The 21,418-nt window shown below is 41.0% G+C and overlaps 1 protein-coding gene across 1 annotated transcript in view; it reads right to left on the minus strand.

The window, feature by feature from the left end:
- Positions 1–21,418, minus strand: part of LOC116056096 (polypeptide N-acetylgalactosaminyltransferase 10-like) — a 93,528-nt gene that overhangs the window by 44,583 nt on the left and 27,527 nt on the right. Inside the window, exons 3-4 of the mRNA XM_031308222.2 lie at positions 17,413–17,551; positions 11,289–11,455 (exon numbers count right to left, since the gene is read on the minus strand). Of these exons, the coding sequence (XP_031164082.1) occupies positions 11,289–11,455; positions 17,413–17,551 (306 nt within the window). The remainder of the gene's footprint in view (positions 1–11,288; positions 11,456–17,412; positions 17,552–21,418) is intronic.

Here is a 21,418-nt window from a genome sequence, read left to right on the forward strand (position 1 = left end):
AAGTCACATATATCTTAGCAGAAAGTTGAAAAATGTTGTGTTTACTTCACACAAGAGCAGCCATTTTCCCCTGTTGCCATGGGAACGTTATGACGTGACGTAATTATGCGACGTGAACATCATCGAAAAGCTGCAAACCCCACGATGAAGCCATGATGAAACCGTAGTTTTTGCAATTTTATGCAATTTCTTTGCATAAAATTGCATAAATATCCCGCACATTCCATTGCATTTTTTAAGAAAACGTGCCGCATAATCAAGGATTTTTGCCCGCAACAATCACAAAACAACGCATTTTTCTGGAAGGACTGACCAAAGAACTGCAATGGTGGAATGTAACTAAGTCCAGGGTACTTGCACATTTGAGGTACTTGTACATTTACTCAAGTACTGTACTTAAGTCCAGATGTTGAGGTACTTTTAATGCCACTTTCTACTTCTACTCATCACTACACATCAGAGAGAAATATTGTACTTTTTTACTCCACTACATTCATCTGACAGCTTTAGTTACTAGTTACTTTACGTTACTTTATAAAATCTGATGTTTTATTATAAATGAAACTAGCCAACAATATAACGGCCTACAAGTCCTGCTGAAATGATTAGCCGAATAAACACAGAACAGTTTGGATCTTTTCCAGTTTCTAAAATGGGAGGATTTTTCTGCATTGAGTACTTTAATACTTTAAGTACATTTTCCTGATGATACTTACACTTACACTTTAGTAACATTTTCAATGCAAGGCTTTTACTTGTAATAGAGTATTTTTTACAGTGTAGTATTAGTGTTTTTACTTAATTAAAGGATCTGAATATTTCTTCCACCACTAAAAACATCTCACCAAAGAAATGCAGTCGACAATTAGCCAGCTGGCTAACACAGAAATGTTGATTAATGCACGTTGTAATAAATAAATAAATAGATGAAACGTCAAAAGAAACAAATGCACTGGAAACATATTATTAAGCTTTGAGTGAAATTAACGATTGTTGAAGTAATAATGAGTCTGATTCAGTCCAGTAGGTAATTAATTGTTCGATTACATCATACATTTGTGGCAGCATCGGCCATCACCTACACTAAAGAATTGCCTAGGGGGGGTAAACTGTGAAACTTAGCCGTGTCCTCGGTGGCTAAACTAGAAAAACTATAATTATGTATTAACTTGTTTCAGTTTTGTTCTGATCTATTTAGAAGCTAATTGTGCTTGGAAAATATAATGGATGGACAGTAGCTTAAGGATGGTACATGAACAAATGATTTAATTAAGAAAATTGGGGAATAGGAACTTGTATGATTGATCGGCAAATGTTTTTTGGATTTTGACGATGTTGTTTATTGAAAGACAATAGATTGAAAACACTTTAATAAGGGTATGGACATTTCAAAAAGGGTTTAGAACCCGAAAAGCATTTTGCTTTTCCTACTCCTGTTCGAACAAGCGTATTTGATTATTTTGCTTATTCTTGCTTTTTCTTAAAGTGAAATACTTTGTCTTGTATTTTAAGTTTTTTTGTTTATTTTCTTTGTATGTTGTTCGAAATCAAACCATTCATTCATTCAAAAAAGGAGCCACAGGTGTTAATAGAAAGAGGCATGGTTTCATTAGTGAAAGGACAAGAGGTTACTGACATGGTTTCATGAATGAAAGGACAAGAGGTTACTTCCACAGCTAGTTTTCCCAGCATACCTCCGGGGCTCTTGTTGCTATAGTACCTACCTCTCCAGAATCACTGCCACCTGACAAATAGAATTTGACATCTGCGGCTTGCTGTGAAACAGACATCAGCTAAACATGGAGTGTATGTCTCCTGAGAGCTGCTTGGACGTTTGGTTTAATTCTTTAGAAATCTGTTGATCGGAAAACGTTGGCAAGTGGCTGAGTGACTATACCAGGGCAACACATTCTCACTCCCATCGCGTCAAAAAGCGATGCCTGGTCAGGTGCTTTTGGCGTTTGTTATTGGCGCAAATCGTCTCCTTTAGCGTCATATTTAGACACGCTTGGTCAGGACTCGTGGCGTCATTATTTGACGTTTTGGGTCGGGACGTACGTTTAAAGCTTTAGTGTGTAACTTTTTTATATTAGTGAACGTCCGTTACTCATTCAAGCCATTGCCAGATGAGTAATACAAAGGTAATTAAGACTATCAGCTCCACACAACTCTCTCTGTATTTCTTAGTATGGCTGTATTTAGAACATGGTGTCGTCCGGCAACTTTCATACGCAGAAAATCGAGTGAAGATAATTACCTCTTCTGAAGAGTCCATCATGTTTTTGATTATTCTCCGTGTCCTCTGTGGCTACTAGCAACTGTGTGGAAGAGGGGTGGAGGCGTGCGCGCGATTATGGAAGGCTTGTGTCATGTGGATGTAACAACCCCATGCATTTATGTAAAAATACTTAACAGATGTATACTTTAGCTCAATTACCAATGCTATATACACTCACCTTGAGTTATTAGGAACACCTGTTAAATTTTTGGTTAATGCAATTATCTAATCAACCAATCACTTGGAAGCTGCTTCAATGCATTTAGGGGTGTTGTCCAGGTCTAGACAATCTCCTGAACTCCAAACTGAATGTCAGAATGGGAAAGAAAGGTGATCTAAGCAACTTTGAGCGTGGCATGGTTGTTGGTGCCAGACGGGCTGGTTTGAGTATTTTCCAATCTGCTCAGTTACTGGGATTTTCATGCACAACCATTTTTACAAAGAATGGTCTGAAAAAGGAAAACCTTCCAGTATGCGGCAGTCCTGTGGGCGAAAACGCCTTGTTGATGTTAGAGGTCAGAGGAGAATGGGCTGACTAATTCCAGCTGATAGAAGATCAACTTTGACTCAAATAACCACTTGTTACAACCAAGGTATGCAGCAAAGCATTTGTGAAGCCACAACACACACAACCTTGAGGCGGATGGGCTACACCAGCAGAAGACCCCACCGGGTACCACTCATCTCCACTAAAAATAGGAAGATGAGGCTACAATTTGCACAAGCTCACCAAGATTGGACCTTTCAAGACTGGAAAAATGTTGCCTGGTCTGATGAGTCTCGATTTCTGTTGAGACATTCAGATGGTAGAGTCAGAATTTGGCGTAAACAGAATGAGAACATGGATCCGTCATGCCTTCTTACCACTGGGCAGGCTGGTGGTGGTGGTGTAATGGTGTGGGAGATGTTTTCTTGGCACACTTTAGGCCCCTTAGTACCAATTGGGCATCGTTTAAATGCCACAGCCTACCTGAGTATTGCTTCTGACCATGTCCATCCCTTTATGACCACCATGTACCCATCCTCTGATGGCTACTTCCAGCAGGATAATGCACCATGTCACAAAGCTCAAATCATTTCAAATTGGTTTCTTGAACATGACAATGAGTTCACCGTACTAAAATGGCCCCCACAGTCACCAGATATCAACCCAATAGAACATCTTTGGGATGTGGTGGAACGGGAGCTTTGTGCCCTGGATGTGCATCCCACAAGTCTCCATCAACTGCAAGATGCTATCCTATCAATATGGGCCAACATTTCTAGAGAATGCTTCCAGCACCTTGTTGAATCAATGCCACGAAGAATTAAGGCAGTTCTGAAGGCGAAAGGGGGTCAAACACGCTATTAGTAGGGTGTTCCTAATAATCTTCAAGGTGAGTGTACATCATGTATGGTTCATATTTGCCATTTACCTCTGTGAGATCACATTTATAATGATTTTCGTTTTTTGTGAGAAAACAAGGAAATTCAATTATAAAAGGTAAAAAAAAAAAAATAGAAATAAGATTTTTGATCGTTATTGGTGTTTATTTCTTAGAACTCAGAAACAGGTGAAAGTACTTGAAATGTAAAACTTTTTTGTAACTTTGTGTGGGAATAGCAGGTGTAGAACATGTGAGATGAGGGTATAATAAGCAGCTGCTGAGTAGAGTGGGGCAGTCTTGTACAAAGTACTTGAAAGCAATGCTTGAGTAAAAGTACAAGTATCTTAAAAGTCATAAAATGACTTTGGTAGAAGTTAAAGTCACGTTCTAGAATATTACTTGAGTGAAAGTCTTAAAGTATTTGATATTTACTGTATCAAAAGTAACTTTATGATATTAAATGTACTTAACTATTTGCTATAAGTAAAAGAAAAACCTTGATTATGAACTTTATTGTGGCTTCCTTATAGTGAAGCATAATATGCAGGGTTTCCACACACTTCTTAAACATCAAATTCAAAGTCTGACATAAACAAAGAGAAAAACAGAAACAGAATTTTAGTTTTGTTGTGAGAAAGATTCTTTCACTCCAACGTACGAAAACATTTCTTGCAAGTAACGAGTAATGACGATGCTTAGAGGAAATGTATCGGAGTAAATGTATACATTTTATTCAGGATATGTCGTGGAGTAAGAGTAAAAGTTTCCTGAAATATAAATAACAAAGTAATGTACAGATGTGAAAATTCTACTTAAAAGGTGCAGAAGGTAAGACTTATAAAACTAACTTTCTGTGATATTTGCTGAAACTGACCCTATGTGCCAGTAGAACCACATGAAGCAGGTCATTTAAAAATAAAATCCGGCTCCTCTAGCACCACCTACAGCCTGTAGTGTGATTTGCAAAAATCCACCGCTCCCTGTTCAGATGCACCAATCAGGGCCAGGGGGGGTGTCTAACTGTGTGTCAATCACTGCTCATGTACATGCATTCATTCTCCCTTGTGGGGGGAGGGGCTTAGGAGAAGCGGAAAGGGGGAGGGACTGTTCAATTTTTTTGGCTAAGTCCTGGATCTTCACAATCCTACCTACAACACCTTTAAGTACAGTAACAAAGTATTTGTACTTTGTTACATTACAACACTGGAGTGGGGAGGTATTTTTCTGCAGAGAAATGTCTCATCACTTTTGTTTAAATCAAGACGTTTCATAGCCCCTTTCTGTCCCTCAAGATCTTTCTTTAAAGTATTTTTCTCGACATTGTCAAGCCACAACACAATTATTTTCATTATTACTTTATCTGTTGACTAACTGAGCGCTATATGAACAAATCTGAGGTTTAGGGTTAAAACATCATAGATGTGACTGAATGAGGAGTTACATGAATGGGACTGAGAAGAACGTCTGTTTTATTTTAGCTAACTATGTAAAACAGCTTCAAACATCAACACATTCTCATTAATGGGTCTGTACGATATCATACGTAATGTATGCACACCAATTTTGTAAATATGATACCTTAGAGCTCCGTAAGATGTTGCCGCATTAGCGGCTGTCGGTTATTAAGTTTACCCGATAAAAGGTAACTGTGATCCGGGTACAGAGCACGGCAAGCTGCCCGTTGTTTCTAAGGACATTGCGGTTAAGTTTAGGCAACAAAAAGTGAGTGTCATGCGGTGACGTCAGATAAGTTTTGGATCTACCCTATTCACCTCCCTACGCGGCCCACAGTGTTCTTTTCCAGCAGCAGTAAATGTGGGGCATACAGCAAAAAAATATGTGGAATGCTTACGAATTACAGTGCTTTACTTTTCATAGCTATACGTACGGATGGTTCATGAGAACAGCCTGCAAAGCAGCAGGTTGATAAGGGAGAGAGTAGGGCTGATATGGAAAATGTGCTAACTTTCAGCAACACTGCAGGGATCTTTGAACGACCACATTAATAAAACTGGGGGTCATTTCTATAATTACAACATGGGTAATCTTACTCACCTTACAGGCAAACTTCACAATGTAAAAACCGCCTCAGCATGAGTTAATTTGCCGCAGGATAACTGTTACAAGCAGTTCATGCGCTTAATGAAGTTATAAATATAACGATGCATTAGTATGACTGTAGGCCCTGTAGAAGCTGTGAAGCAGAGCGAGGTAACTCAGTGTCAGCAGAAATGATTGGGAGGGTTTCTTCCTGTCTGTGTGTGTTATGAAAAGAGAAGTGCCTTTGTCAGGGTGGGCCGGGACGTTAATGACTCACACAGATTCATTCCGTTTTGTGAATGAGAATTAGATCTCGAACCGCGGGAGAATGATCACCTTTTATTTCAACTCTCAGTAAAGAGGGAGTCTCTCTACAGCATGATACAACAGGACCAAAAGTTATGTTAAGTTAAATGTTAAGACTAGTGGGTGGGAATCACAGGGTACCTCACAATACGATACACAATACACTATACACTATACATGTAGCCTGGAAATCCAGACCCAAATTCGAAAGATTAAGGGTCTGGCAATGAGTAATGAAAATTGCCCTCTTCGAAGGGCGGTACCAAGCATGCATTGCAATTGGATAACACTACGACCAATCACAACAATACACGGGGTGACGTATCCAGAGCCCCATACACTTAGCTAGCAGCGGAGCTAACTGGTAGATTAAACTCTTGCTGTATCCGGTCGGCAAAACAGCAAAAATGTCCTTCTTGCAAAGGAACGATTCGAGCGCCGTCTTCTGTTCCTTGTGCCAAGTTTAACTCATTCATTGTAGCGGCCAAAGCCGTTTCAAACAACTGGTGTTCATCCGTAGCCATCTTGCAATGTTTACTAATGACTTTGACGTCGCAGCGCTGTCGTCATCTGTTTAGCTCGCCTCTGGCCCGCCTATATCAGATACACCGATGTGATTGGTGCAGCTCGGCTACAAGGGGCATAGTTAATGAGAATCATTACTCAATGCCAGAGTGACTCGCTGAGCAAATTCAAATTGTGCTCTCGCGAGAACTCTGGAAATCCAGAGTTCTCGCAAGAGCACATGGCTCATGATACAGATAATATCACGATACAGCAATTCTGCGATAATCGATGTATTGCTAGACAATCATATAATGATCACAGTGTTGGTCTACCTATTAATACAAAATGCCCTTCAAAAGGTTAAGTGCAAGTTTTCTCTCTTTATTCACTGCAGGTCTGTGAGTCTGTGAGTTCTGCACCACAAGTTTTTCAGTCTGTAAACTAAAATTACACAACTATAGAGCAACTTAAGCGAGTTAAGCGAGCGACTTGAACGTGGCTGGTGCATCTGTTATTTTCCTCAAACTGCTGTCCGCCATCCCGTTGAAAACCTCTTCCACTTTGGCTAGTTCACTTATGTTCAAGTTTCCCTCCTTCATGTGTTGAGCGTCACCTCGAGGAGCCATGAAGTAGCCACGCTGGGAGCAGGGAAATCTATTTAGGGCGCCTTATTTTATTCATTCAAATATCGATATTTTGGTGCCGGCGTATCGTTGTTGTATGGCACGAAGAAGGACAACGACAACTTGCCGTATCAATATTTTGTCCCAGCCCAGATACATTTATTTCTGCCACATTTGTCTTGGCTTTAACTTTGTCTGATTACCAACATTTTGTGCTTGTTGTCCAAAACCAGCTGGACATTTGTTGAATTGTATCAATTGCTCCACTTAGACTTGCCATTTCAATTCTGCTCAGTTTGAAAGTGGGGCAAAATTATGCTGGGATGTAAGGTCACCGGATTCCTTGAACTCATTTTGAATGAGAAAAGGAGTAATTTGTCCCACCCTAACTGGTGCCAAAAAGCTAACAAGAGAGTCACAGAGATGTCAATCAAACACAGTCTGTACACGCCCAAACAGACGTGAGATGAGGTCTAATCCGACACAATAAGTCAAATCACCTGTGTGGATGTACCATAGTTGCTGCATGCTCTCCTCTTTCCATTTCGAACAAGTCAACATGCTGTTCTATGTCTAAATTATTTACTGTTTCACAAACACATTGCTCTGGTACATGTAGTTTGCGTAGCCTTTTGTTGACACGGAATTTCTCATGTTTTAAGCAAGGAGCTTAAAGTGATTTGTCTTTCAGGGATTCATCATAAATTTCTTTTTTAGATATTTTGACTAAGATCCATTTTTTAATTTGTATTATTGGTTGTGTTTCCACTCTGACGCTAACACTTTCAAATTGGCAAAACAGCTTTAAGGACTGAATTCTAGGTTAAGTAAACCACAGCGAGACACACAAATGCAAACACACAGACACACCTACAGTGTTTTCCCTAGGTTTGTGGAAGACTTAGGTGCACATATTTGACGGGGGTTTAGGGGTCATCCCTCAAGAAAATGTTACATTTTTCAATTAAAAAAAAATGCAATTTCACATCATTTTGGACCATTATTATTACCATATCTGTCTAAAACATTGGAAAAGCTAGAGCAGATAATAAATAACACTCAAAGTGGCTAAAGAAGTCCACTGGGGAACGATTAAAGTCATTAGATCTGAGAAAATTCGGCTTAGGTGGTGCCCAAAAGGGCTCGGGTGCTGCACCCAAACCTTATAACAGGTAGGAAAAACTGTGACTTATCTTCCTGCTTTTCCCAAATTCTTACAGAAAATGACTTCTCTTTAAATGAATGTGTGAACCCCAAATTAAGCACCACACTGGAAGTCTAAAACCACACTTTATAATTAATCACTTTTTCTTCCCTCGTCCATAATGCACTTGCACCCGAATTTATTATTCAATGCTGAGCATTGATTTGTGGTACTCTGCACAGAAACTGCCCAAGATTGTTCTCGCCTACATTGTAACAGCAGCCATTCAGCCAGAGACCAGAACTGATTGAAGTTCACTTCGTCCTTGTGTCTTCAAAGCCTTCATTACAGCCCGAGTCATTTCTTATCAACGGACTGTGGCAGTGAGAGCGAGAGGGAGTGTTGGAGCAGACGGCCTGCAGAGGTTAAATCCCTTCCTTGCAGCTGTGTAATGTTCTCCCATCCATCCTGACGACAGAGGGCCCAAACCCGTCCCAGGTTCCAGGCTATTTTCACACAACTAAGTTGTTCTTTTGCTTCCCACCCACGGGGACGTGTGAGGGCAGAGGGGGAAGGGACAATGTAGAAGGAAAAGGTTTCCTATTGTCTTTGTCTGAATCCTAATGTAAAGGTTTACTTTATTGGATGATTGTCAAGATTAATTTTGATTAAAAGTGCTAAAGAATTAACTGGACATGCCGGATGGTTTGTTAACACAGAACCATCTGAGAAGCCGTCATTGGAAACTGTTTGGGAAAGGGCAGGCAAGTGATTGGATGAACCATCTGTCTATTACGTCCGGCATTCTTGAATGTACAATCGCGGCCGTAACACACACCTTAACCATGGCCTCTCCGGATGCTGAATGGTTCGGTTCGCTGCTGTTCGGACACAAATGCATTACTTAAAAATGTACAGTACGCGATGCTACGCAAAGACTGTTGATATTTGAACTCAACTGCCTGACAAATACACCCCCCCCCCCCTCTCCTTTAGAAGCTCCGCCCCTCAGATTCACAGACAGATAACTACTGGCCAGCCGGCACATTCACATGCTGCCTCCCCCCCTACAATCAACTGTCACTGCCTGTTGCCGATTGGCTGGAATAGTGTTTTGTGGCTCGTGCCTTTCTGTTTGTTTTTGTATCCAGCCCCTTTGCCACTGAGGTTTTTTGACGGTCATACAACTGCTCTAACGTCTTATAAGGTAAAGTCACATGGATGAGTATCTTATTTATGAGATAGAGTGGGATTACTTGCATTGTTATATTGTTTGAGTAATATATTTTTTGCTGTATAACTCTTTCTCAAATTTGTTCAAAGAATGCAATACTATAGTAGCACTACTTTTGCAATTTTGGTTTCCACTGCCAGAGGGTTTGGTCGCTGAGCTCTGATGGGTGTTAACCTCTAAATGAGTCTGAGGCAGCGGAAAAACATCTCATTACCATGGAGACGAGAGGTAAACACATCCTTCGGCGAGGAACCGTGACAGAGAGCGCTAATTAACAAGGAATTAAACACTTTCTTAAGAGAGGGCTGGGGAAGGGAGAGTGAAAAAGAAAAAATAACACACACACACACACACACACACACACACACACATACACACAAAGCTATGCAACAATGGAAAGGAGATGTTTAATGCAAAGAGCTGTAGAGAAACACAAACAAATTCAGTTTTATTCAGTTGTCATCTAAGAAATCCCCAAAAGTCCACTGATTAGTCTGGTTTCTAGCTGCCGGGTTTAGTTTGGTCTTTGTGGATGTTGCCTATGCTCATATCTCAGAAATGGAGCTTGAACAATGTAGGTTGGCTTTGTGCGGAGAGGTCAGAGACAGACTGAGAATTTTTTGAAACCCTCTTGGACGAGTTTCAGAAGTGTATAAAGCTACAAAAGCCAGATTTCTCAGCCCCTGGCCAAGTAGTTATTGTGTCTTTAGTGCTGATCAATAACTCTGTTTTTCGGCTATTTGGCTGGAAGATTCTTCCTTGCGATCCCTTGAATTTTTAACTCTGATGGAGGGAAAATATGCTAACCTGTCAGCACTATCATATACATAGTTCCTCCCTTTCCAGAAAAAAAATACGGACTAGAAACTAGACAAGCAAGCCAGTACTACACATGGAGGCTTCTGGGTCCAGTAGGTCCACTCAGTTAACTATAAGATACTACTTTTCTTCAGTCTGTCAGCGTATTTATTGGCCTCATTGTGCTTTAAGGTTTTAGCATCTCATAGGCAATTTTTTTAAACTAATTTTAATCATGTGCCTCATAGAAAACCTTACTAAAATACTACACAACATGAAACATTTGGTGGATCTGCAAAATAGCCTCTGGACAGAACTTGTTTTGGTGGAACTTTTGCACCCCGCAAAAGAAAATGCGACATGCAATATTCAGGCACAGGTATGGCATCAAACTAACTATAAACAAAAACAAACATTATTCTTAATCGTCACACACACAGTACAATTTAGTGAAATTCTATTTCTGCATTTTAACCCATCCTAAGCATTAGGAGCAGTGGACAACTAAAAGCATCTGGGCAGCAACTTGGGGTTCAGTGTCTTGCTCAGGGACACTTTGACATGTGGCCGGGGGAGCCTGGGATTGAACCGCTAACCTTGCGGTTAAACAGCAAGAGACAACTCTCCCTCCGAGCCACAAGCCGCCCCAAGACTCACCACATGTAGTATTGAAAGATTCAGCTATAACCAGGCAATCAACTATGACATGACCGTTCAAAACTCCAGCACACGACGTAGAATTTGAACGAAGTGGTATTTTCTTGCACATGGAGGAGGTGTGTTATCTGTGCAGGTGTGTGTTCTGAGTAGAGCTGGGCAATATGGAAAAAATCTAATCTAATAATCAAATAATATTATGATATACAATTGAAGACGATATCTAGCCTCATATATCGATGTCGATATAATGTCGATATATTGCCCAGCCCTAGTTCTGAGCAGTGATGAGTGTGTGTGTGTGTGTGTGTGTGTGTGTGTGTGTCGTCTGTACCTTTGTCGCTGAAGTCGTCGACCAGGATGACCTCGGCGATGAGCTGTGGGGGGGAGCGGTTGAGCACGCTGTGGACGGTCCTCAGCAGCGACGACCAGCCCTCGTTGTGGAACGGGATGATGATGCTGGTGTTGGGCAGCTTCTCCGCGTACAGCTTCTGTTTGCAGCTACAAAATAATTACAGAAATTAGGGCTGCGCGATATATCGCTTTCTTATCGTCATCGCAATATTCTTTTCAATCCTCTGGGTATAATTATTTCAGTAGGTGTTCTGGTGTTTTGATCTTTTGTTATCTTATTTTATTACATGGATTGGTTGAATTCTAAGGCATTAGTTATTTCTTGATAACAGACCGTTGCTAAGTGTAACACACCGTTGCCATGCATAGCAGAGCGTTCAGCAATCTGCTGAAAGAAGTCTGGATAATTTATCAGCTGTGGCAAAAAGTGGGGAAACGTGGATCAACTTCTGTCCTCCAATTCAAGCAATGACAGCAGATCTGGTGAGCGCCTATCGCTGCATCTTCATATAAAGTCTATGATCGCTACGCAATAACTTCAGCCGTAGGGACAACAACGTTAATTAGTTACTTTGCAACATGTTTAACGTTACAGGTGTGTCAAATGCAGGGGCTGTGCAAAAAGGAAACAAAATGAATGAGGACAGAAACATCAACATAAATATTCCCAAAGAAGTCCCATTCACCGTGTCTCACTTCATCGTCAACAGAAATGTTCAGTTCAATGTGAATTAGAGCAGCCGATAGCCCGCTAGCTCACTACAACGCTTCAGCTAATGTTGTGTCACTTCCTGCAGTGATTAACATAGCAGCTGGGTGAAGGAATTTGTCCACCTATAGCTAGCGATAGCACGGTGGCACCCAGCCACAGCCCGACTCATAAAATATACAGCTACTACCGCAGCCCGTAACAGGGATAAAATGCGTGCCTGGACTGGTGCATGAGGGGAAGATACTGTGGTGTTGAGTGACAGACGGAGGGTTGCATTAAACAGCTACAGAGTTTATGTTGCTATGGACACAGGATTCCAACCGTAGAGACGGAACGGACTATTTTCTTTAGCGGAAGCAATACAATCGTATTTAAATCAATAAACTCCTTTTAAAATCAATACTTTGTGTCAAATTATTGATTTATTTGGTAAGTAGCCGTGTAATAAGTGGGATAATGTAGAGCGAGGCAGTTGTTATAGCGAATACAACCCCTTCAGGCTGATTCAATACCTGATCACCCTGTCGGGTTTGTAGTCACTATAACAACCGCCTAATTCTATATTATCCCTTACTTATTTGATCTTAATGATTTTATATCTTATTTACTATTTCTAAAATATTTCTTGTATTTTCTGTATGTGCAAGAGTGAGTATGTGTGTATGTCCCTGTAACCTGCTGCTTTAACAGATGTCCCAGTTTGGGAATAATAAAGTCCATCTATCTATCAACTGGCGCAATAAACATCTGGCTGCGACACATCGCGATGGAGATTTTTTGTGTTTACTTGAAAGAAAATATAATTTGAATACTGCACTTTAAAATGTAACTGTGATTCTTTTTTTAGTGGTGCATTTTATGGTCAATTTGATGTTCAAATTGTTCAACGTTGGAAATGATTTCCCTTTCATTTGTTTTAAATTGAACAAGCAATTTGTTGTAGTTTAGCAGAATACTGAAAGCAGCAGAAATTCAGAACTGAGTAGACTTTAATATCTGATTATTTATCGCAAGTAATATCATTATCGCGATATTTAACAATGTTATCGCATATTGTCCTCATATCGTGCAGCCCTAACAGAAAAATAACACTTAATACTTGTACGGTGGCCATTTTAGAACTCTGTCCTTGTTGTTCCTTCTTCCGAATAATTGTGGGAAGGCACAAACGTATCTCATTCACATCCCTCATCCAGCAATCGTTCCTCTGGTTACACACTCGCCTCCTCATCAGATCTCGGGTCACACAGGTGACATATAGATTCAGTGATCAAAAGAACGTGTTTGACAACACTCGAAGATAGCAGTTCTATACTCAGCTCGCTGAAATCCACCATTCAATCTATTTCCTAGCATTTACTATTACAGTGAAAATTGTATTTGCTCACCTCTCAGAGAGAGACAGAGAGAGAGAAAGAAATTCTGGCACTTTGTCCTTCCTATGTTGACATTGAGGCACTATAACAACATCACACTACTTGTACCTTTGCTCCTGAATGACAATAACCAGATGGTTTGTTAACACAACCATCTGAGAAGCCGTCATTGGAAACTAGAGATGTTCCACCAGCATTTTTGGCAGATACTGGTATCAGTATTGGAACATCTCTAGTTGTAAGTTGTAGATACCTCGTAATTTAGCCCCGAGGAAAATCTATTTATTTGTGTTCTTTTTTGTGTTATGACTGACTGTCAAACTGGATAATAAAAGAAAGTTCTATAGCGTTCATTGTTTCTTGTTTGTTCATGTTTCACAAAAGGTTTAACCCGAGCCAGGCCGACAACAATGATAGCAATCATATCACATCCATACAGGGATAGTAGTATACAGCTGTTAAAACATAATAAAATATATAACACACTGGTATCGGATCGGTACTCGGTATCAGCAGATGCGCAAGAAGTTCAGGTATTGGAATCGGTATCGGGAAGCAAAAAAATGGTATTGGACCATCTCTAATGGAAACTGTTTAGAAAAGGGCAGGCACTTTAAAAAAAAAAACAACCTGGCAGTTGATCATGTTCGCCTTTGTTGTTTTGAACGAACAGTCGCAGCCGCTACACACACCTATACCACGCCTGAAGCTTCCAGTAGCTGCTCACCTAGTCTCCCATTGCCAGCACTATCTCCACAGTGGTGTGGAGTAAGGTCTGGCTACACCACAGATGCATTCTGGGATAGGAGAAAAAAAAAATGCTCTGGGTTGTTTGCATTTCTTTAAACCAATCAAAATCGTCTTGGGCGGGGCTAAGCTCTGGACGCAGCGACGGTGGCTCTGCAACATAGTCTCGGGAAGGAACTTGTTTTGGTGGAACATTTGCACCTCGCAAAAGAAAACGCCACATACTAAATAAATGAAGGTAACTGTTCACACAATAAGGTAACGTGAGCTCTTTAAATTACTGGACACATGGTTAAACCTCATTTGCGCTTACCATTGTATCTCCGTGTGTACTTCGTCCACAGCAATCCCACCAATCGGCCCCAAAACGTCCCAGTTAGAAAGAAAATGCTGTAAACATATTCTTTGTTAATCTTTACAATCATTCCCTGAAAGAACCAAGCAGGCCTGCCTTGTTGTATGATTTAAATTTTATTCAAAAATTTAAAACTTTCAGCGTGCAGCTTGCTAGCTCGAAGTTTGTTGTTGTTTTTGAAGTTAGTCCCACATCGAAAGGATTTTGAGAACCGCAAAACACAGAGAGTGGAAGGAGAGGGGCAAAGCCTGACATCTGGCGTGCAATGTCAGGCTTTATCCTGAAAATCAACTTTAGTTGATCCAGACTACTCCTCGCAGGACATTGATTGGTTCGGTCCGCTGCTGTTCGGACATAAACGCATTACTTTAAGCCTGACAAGATGGATTTTTGTGTGATATGTGATCCCGCGATTCTTGCAGTATTTCGTGATATCGCGGCAATCCAGCAGCCATGCAAGGGGAGAATGACAAGACCCATAATATAATAAAAATAAAAGCTACATAAAAGCAACTTTTAATAATGAATCCTGAATAGAGCTCAGTGTAGGCTCTGTAGCGATGCCACTGATATGTTCCTCCTGCATCTGAGACAGCTTTAACTTTACCCCTGCATAGGAGCTAATCATGGGAAAAAGAGTTATGGCCCCTTGCTGATGGAGAGAGAGAGTGTGCAGCAAACTCAGCGAGTCCCTCGATCAATGTCTGTGTTGAACATCAGCCTGCGTGTTATTCATTCAAATATGAACACCGGGAGACAGGCAGGCGAAGTGATAGGCAGGCAGCAGGCTGGTGACTCTTAACAAACCCTGTCCAATTCCACAGGGGATGGAGGTAGGGGTGTGTGTGTGTGTGTGTGTGTGTGTGTGTGTATGCTTCAATTAAATCTTGTCAGCGTGCAGAAATCGAATGTGTCAGTCGCAGGTCTGGGACTGGCTGCCTGCGAGGCACCGACAACATGCCAATCACCAAGAAGGGCAGACTGGGTGAAGGAAGGGTGTGATTGGTCACAGGAGAGAGAGTGTGAGTCTGGAGCCACAGGGGGGCTACATCAGTCCTTAAAACAATTTCCATGCTAATATTTCAATTACAACCACTTAAGGCCCTGACACACCAAGCAGACGGCAAGGAACTAGGGCCCACATCACCTTTTTGTCTGGGCCAAAAATTAGCACACCGCAGAGACTACAGCCGATGGCCAAGTACCACGTACGTTCTGTGCCTGCGTGAGAGGAAATATCTCTCCATACCAGGCAGGCGGCAGTAATCTATTTGTCATTCTAAAAGGGAAACCGGATACAAACAACAGAGGCAGAACCGAATGGAGCCTACGGTCCCTCTGCTTCACTACCCGCCGGGACAACAGCGGACACCATTTGAAGGCCTGAAAGACTTGCAATTTGACTTGACCCAAAGGACTTGTACTTGCCTTAATAAAAAGCCTTCAGAACAGCTGTGTATTCTGCATGTATGGATTATTCAAAATGAGTATAAGTGGATTTGATGAGAATCTTAAACTGCATACCATGTTGTAAAACCAGGATACACATTTGTTCATGCTTTCAGCTGCTTTACAAGTAAATTGAAGGCCTGTACAAAGAACTGAAATGCGTGGTTGATTTGAGGTGTTGCATTTATTTTAGAGTACTCATCAACACAGACGAGTCACGGAAAGAGACGTGAAAGGTCAAGGAAGACCTGCTTTTATAAACGCCAATAAAAAATAAGTCTTTGTGGGGAAACTGGCAGAAAGTAAGAGTTCAAAGCAGCTTTCCACATGAAAGAAAAGTAAGGGTCAAGAGTCAGACGATAGCCCTTGTCAGGATAAAAGAAGCAATGTGATTAAAGGCCTTCCGCGGTGCCATTCTGGGATTGAAAGGGAGAACAAGGTTCGTGGGAGTCTGACTTTCAAAACATATTTTACATTTTTTTTCACTTCCCCAGCTGTAATTTATGACCAATACTACTTCAAGACATGCTGTTCCCATGGAGATGAATACACAGTTGGATGTCAGAGACTTCAATAAACTTCCACATTTTTGCTGTATGCTCTATATCAAGCAGTGCAAACACAACACATCTACAGTATATTAGGTGCAGCACCCGTGCCGTTTTGGGCGGCACCTAAGCCAAATGAATGTGACTAAATTCATTTTTTTAAGATCTAATAATAATAATAATAATAATAATAATAATAATAATAATAATAACAACTGCAGTTTGTCCCCAGTGGACTTCTTTAGCAAATTTTGTCTTTAAGCTTTCTGAGTGCTATTTATTTATAATCTGCTCAAGCTTTTACGACGTTTTAGACAAAGACACGGTGATAATAAAAGGTCCAAAACGATGTGAGAAAGAGACGCAAAGGGACACTAACCGACTACAAAGAGACGCCAAATGACCACAGAGACCCAAAACAACCCCAAAAACAACAAAATGGATGGGGAAATTGCTTTTTTTAAATTGAAAAACGCACATTTTCTTGAGGGATGACCCCTAAACCTCCTGCCAAATATGCGCACCTAAGTCCTCCACAAAGCTAGGGAAAACACTGTAAGTTCTATTCAACAGCGATGCGGATTTACACGGGACTTATATTATCACACAAGCTCCACGTTTGACGACATGGCAGGTCATTTGCAGTGGAAATTTTACTGGACAAATTAGAGACATGGCCGATTCACACGGGATTAAGATCACATACGACATCCGCAATTAATGCAAATTAGTAGAGGTCCCCGGGTTACAGTAGTCCAGTGTGAATAGGGCTATAGCCATGATTGTGATAATTTCAGCATTAAGGAGTGCTTTAATACATTCACTGGGAGGTGCGTGCAAGATTTAATTGAAGCGCGCACACACACACACACACACACACACACACACACACACACACACACACACACACGACTCACTTGGCATGGCGGATGTCTGGGAGGGAGCGGTTGAGGGAGATCTGGTCACTGATGTAAATGTTGAAGCCGTTCTCCCTGTAGGCCTGGTCCACTCGGTCAGTTTCTGTCAGAGGAAACGCTTTCCCCTGTTCACCGTTACCTGCAAAACACACACACACACACACACACACACACACACACACACACACACACACACACACACACACACACACACACCTACAGGTCAGTGAAGAAACCTAACCCTCCCTCAGGCACAGACAATGTTTTTTAAAGCTTTAGTGCGTGAGATGCAGCTAGGCTACAGAAGATCAAGTTAAATTAGTGCTTTATTTTAAACGTCAGCATTAGAGGCATTAATAAAAAAACACATTAAGTATAACCATAACAATTGACCTTTTTCACGGCAGACATTTTGACTTGTCATAGTAGGAAAAGCACAGCTGAAATTGATAACCTTAACGATGGCTCAATTCCATCAAGTGTCCCAGTAAGCTATTACAGTGAGTCAGCATGCACAATACCAGGGCCTCTCCTAAGTGGAATGCAGCCATCATTAATGGTTTGGAATACACCTGTGCTTTTCCTACTATGACATGTCAACGTGTCTGCCGTGAAAAAGGTCTATAGTGTGACGGCCTTCTGCTCGTTTTCTGTCTGTCTTGTCTACAGGTGTGTCAGGAGGCCTCAGGAGCTGATGAGCTGCACCTGTGTGCAGGTGTGCAAATAAAAGAGTAATAAAAACTGATATGGCCCTTGATGTCAAAAAGGTTCCCCACCCCTGCTGTAGGGGGGACCGGGGGTATGGTCCCCCGGAAGAAAATGTTGTTGTAAAGTTAAACGCATCAAATACATTAATAAATACTTTTTGAATTTGACTGAAAGGGACAATTAATCCCAATTATTTCTGAGACAATGAATTGTACAGCAACATTTGGAATTGTTACAGCTCTACCTACTCTATGTACATTCTGGACATTTACTGTACTGCACTCCGCTTAGCCGTAAGACATGTAAACACTCTCCAACAACCCTTTTCCACACGCTAACATGATACCTGAGCTTGTTTCAGGAGTGCCACATGTTTCATTAGCCACTCATCAATGCACTCCACACACACACACACACAAGGATGCATGCATTGAGGCTGATCTACAGTCAGAGAAGAGCATCAAATTATAGCAAGCTGCCTTGTTTCATTAGGCAGAAATGATGTGTCTGTGGTCCTGAAGATAATAACTGGAAAATAACTCCTCACATTAATGGCTGACTTTCGGGAGATTAACGGGTGCTTTCCCTTCCATAATAAACTTGTTACATAGATCACTTAAATTATGTTTTCTAGTCCTCCTCGGGCAAATCTGAACCATAAGAAATACATTGCTACATAATACATAAATACATAAATTATCTTGCTGTATACAGTTTGTTTGGACTGAGTTACAGGTGAGTCCCCACACATTACGGCATGTAATGATATATATAACACACACACTCACAGATTCCATTCACAAACAACCAGAGTCGTGAATCTTAAAACCAGAAATGTCGCGCAACCAAACAGGATTTTAGAGTATACACACATGGCGGCCGACGGGCAGAAAAAAAACTTCCATGCTGCCCGTCTCGGCTTTGGTGTCTCAGTCAAGACAGATAATGTTGAGCACTTCTGTGCCTGTGGAAACCAGGCCGCCCTGGTGAGTGTGCGCTAACTAAAGTGTGATTTATACTTGCAGACTAGACTTACTGCAGAGGCTCCATGCAAAGCTTTTACTTTAGCCTACGTAAGTGGCAAGTTTATACTTGTTGGTATCTGCGTCGATCTATTTAAGAGAATAGCAGGGCCGGCATGTGTGCTTGTGTGTGTGCGTGCGGAGTATGTAGCAGAGCGAGTAAGAGAGTGACGGGGATTAGCTTCGCAGTGAGTACCGACTCTCAAAGCATAGAGAGAGAGAGAAACAAAGTGTCTCCCCTTTGAGTTCTGACCACGATGGGAAATCTGTAGTGGGAAAAGTTAACCCACTCTCCTTGATTTCATGTTGTTTATGGAGAAGGAGAACCAGGAAATAATGAGGAGGAAATGCAACGCTACCAAGCCACGGCCAAGCGGACCAATCAGTTGTTGCGGTCTGTGTCGCCGCGACGTGTAGTTTCATTTTTTGAGAGGTGCACGTCTGAAATATTTGAACATAACCTATGTCCCAAATTCATCCAACATATTTCTTAGCAGGTTCGGGGTATGACGTGTGTCTGTTAACTTTTGAGTGTCCTGCATGGGCAACATTGTCCCTCAGTGCATTGCACAAAGGAAACAAAGGCTCTACCTACCCCTTGTGGTATAAACCCCTCCAAATTAAGGCCTAAAATGCCACAAAGGAAATCAATAAAAAGAGAAAGAAATATGTGTTTCTTTCAACCATATTGCCCAAAAATAACATGGATGCATGGATATACGTTGACTGAAACCACAACATTCTTCGCAGGTAAAATTAATGATTACTTTCATATAATTTTGAGTGTTTTATTCAATTGTTATTGCATTTAAAAACATATTTTAAATGGCTTCAAAACAGTATCCTGACTAAACTTTGACAGACACCCATCTGTGATCCACTCAACATCCTCTGATCTTATATATAACTATAAGTCAACAAAAATGTATCATTAACTCAAAAATTGAGCTATAATGTCATATTAATTAGGTTTATTGACCATGAATAAAAAACAGCATTGACAAAAAGTGATAAAAAAAAAACATTTAGAAAGCACCCAAAGCATAGAAAAAAGGGCTAAAAATGTCAGAAAACGCGCCAAAAGAAGCTAATTTTCAATTTTGAACCAGGCAACGGGAAGACAACACAAGGTCTAAAGGCACAATAAATGATAGGTAGGTGGTGAGATGGCTCTAGATAATCTTGAGAACAGGCCAGGACCTTTGTTATTTTTAATCAGAGACAGTTGTTTACAGCTGTACGGTTGTTTATCTTTTCAACTGATGACTCAACCAGGGGTCCATGCCCATAGAAGCTGCGGAAATGCTTAAACTGTGAGTCACCTATCATATAGAGAAAATGAATGGGACATTTACTTACGGAATCAGGGGAGCCCGAAATAGCTCCTCTCAATCTGCAACTCTATAGACTCTCAATGTGCCTCTCTCCATGGTGCTCATATATATGTTTTGTCCTCATCCTGTATGTTTTTTTTGTCCTCGGAATCTACTGCACAATCTTTCAGAGTCTTAAACCACATGGTACTCTCTCAGAAAATCAGCTCATTTGCTTTTAAGTACCACTTAATACCATACAGAAGCCAGTTAAATCAGTTATATTTGTAATAAAAAGACAGAGGTGTGTTTCCCACTCAAGGCCTAAGGCTGAATCAATGCTTATTGTAGAAGATTAACTGTGTTTAATTATGAACTCGGAACTACACTCGCAGCATTGATTCGCACTGCTTCTGAGAGAGAGAAATCCTCTTGGTAGGAATTACAAAAAAAGAAGAAAAAATATTATGCAGTGTGTGTGTGTGTGTGTGTGTGTGTGTGTGTGTGTGTGTGTGTGTGTGTGTAAGGGCTTAACGGCTAGCAAAGTACTGTGCTCTGTCTGCTATCATAGGCAGTCCCCATATATGGCAAAGACGCTGTTACTTATACCCCTAAGAATGAAGCAATATGCTTAATGTTATGAAGACCGGCTGTATGCCAATGGCCCATGATTTTGTATATATATTCAACTACATCTATAATATTTATGTCCCTGTAAATTATTCCCTTCAAGTGGACTTAAATAGATTGTTGACGTGTGTGTGTGTGTGTGTGTGTGTGTGTGTGTGTGTGTGTGTGTGTCAGTAAACTACATCTCTTGTCTCGCACAATATACGTCACCTTGCTTGCTAGCTAAAAACGTCAAAAACATCCAAAAAAAACTTGAAAAGAATTGACTAACTGGTCCAAAAAAGTGTGTGTGTGTGTGTGTGTGTGTGTGTGTGTGTGTGTGTGTGTGTGTGT

This window comes from Sander lucioperca, chromosome 13, assembly GCF_008315115.2.
Source record: "Sander lucioperca isolate FBNREF2018 chromosome 13, SLUC_FBN_1.2, whole genome shotgun sequence".
NCBI classification, from domain to species: Eukaryota; Metazoa; Chordata; class Actinopteri; order Perciformes; family Percidae; genus Sander; species Sander lucioperca.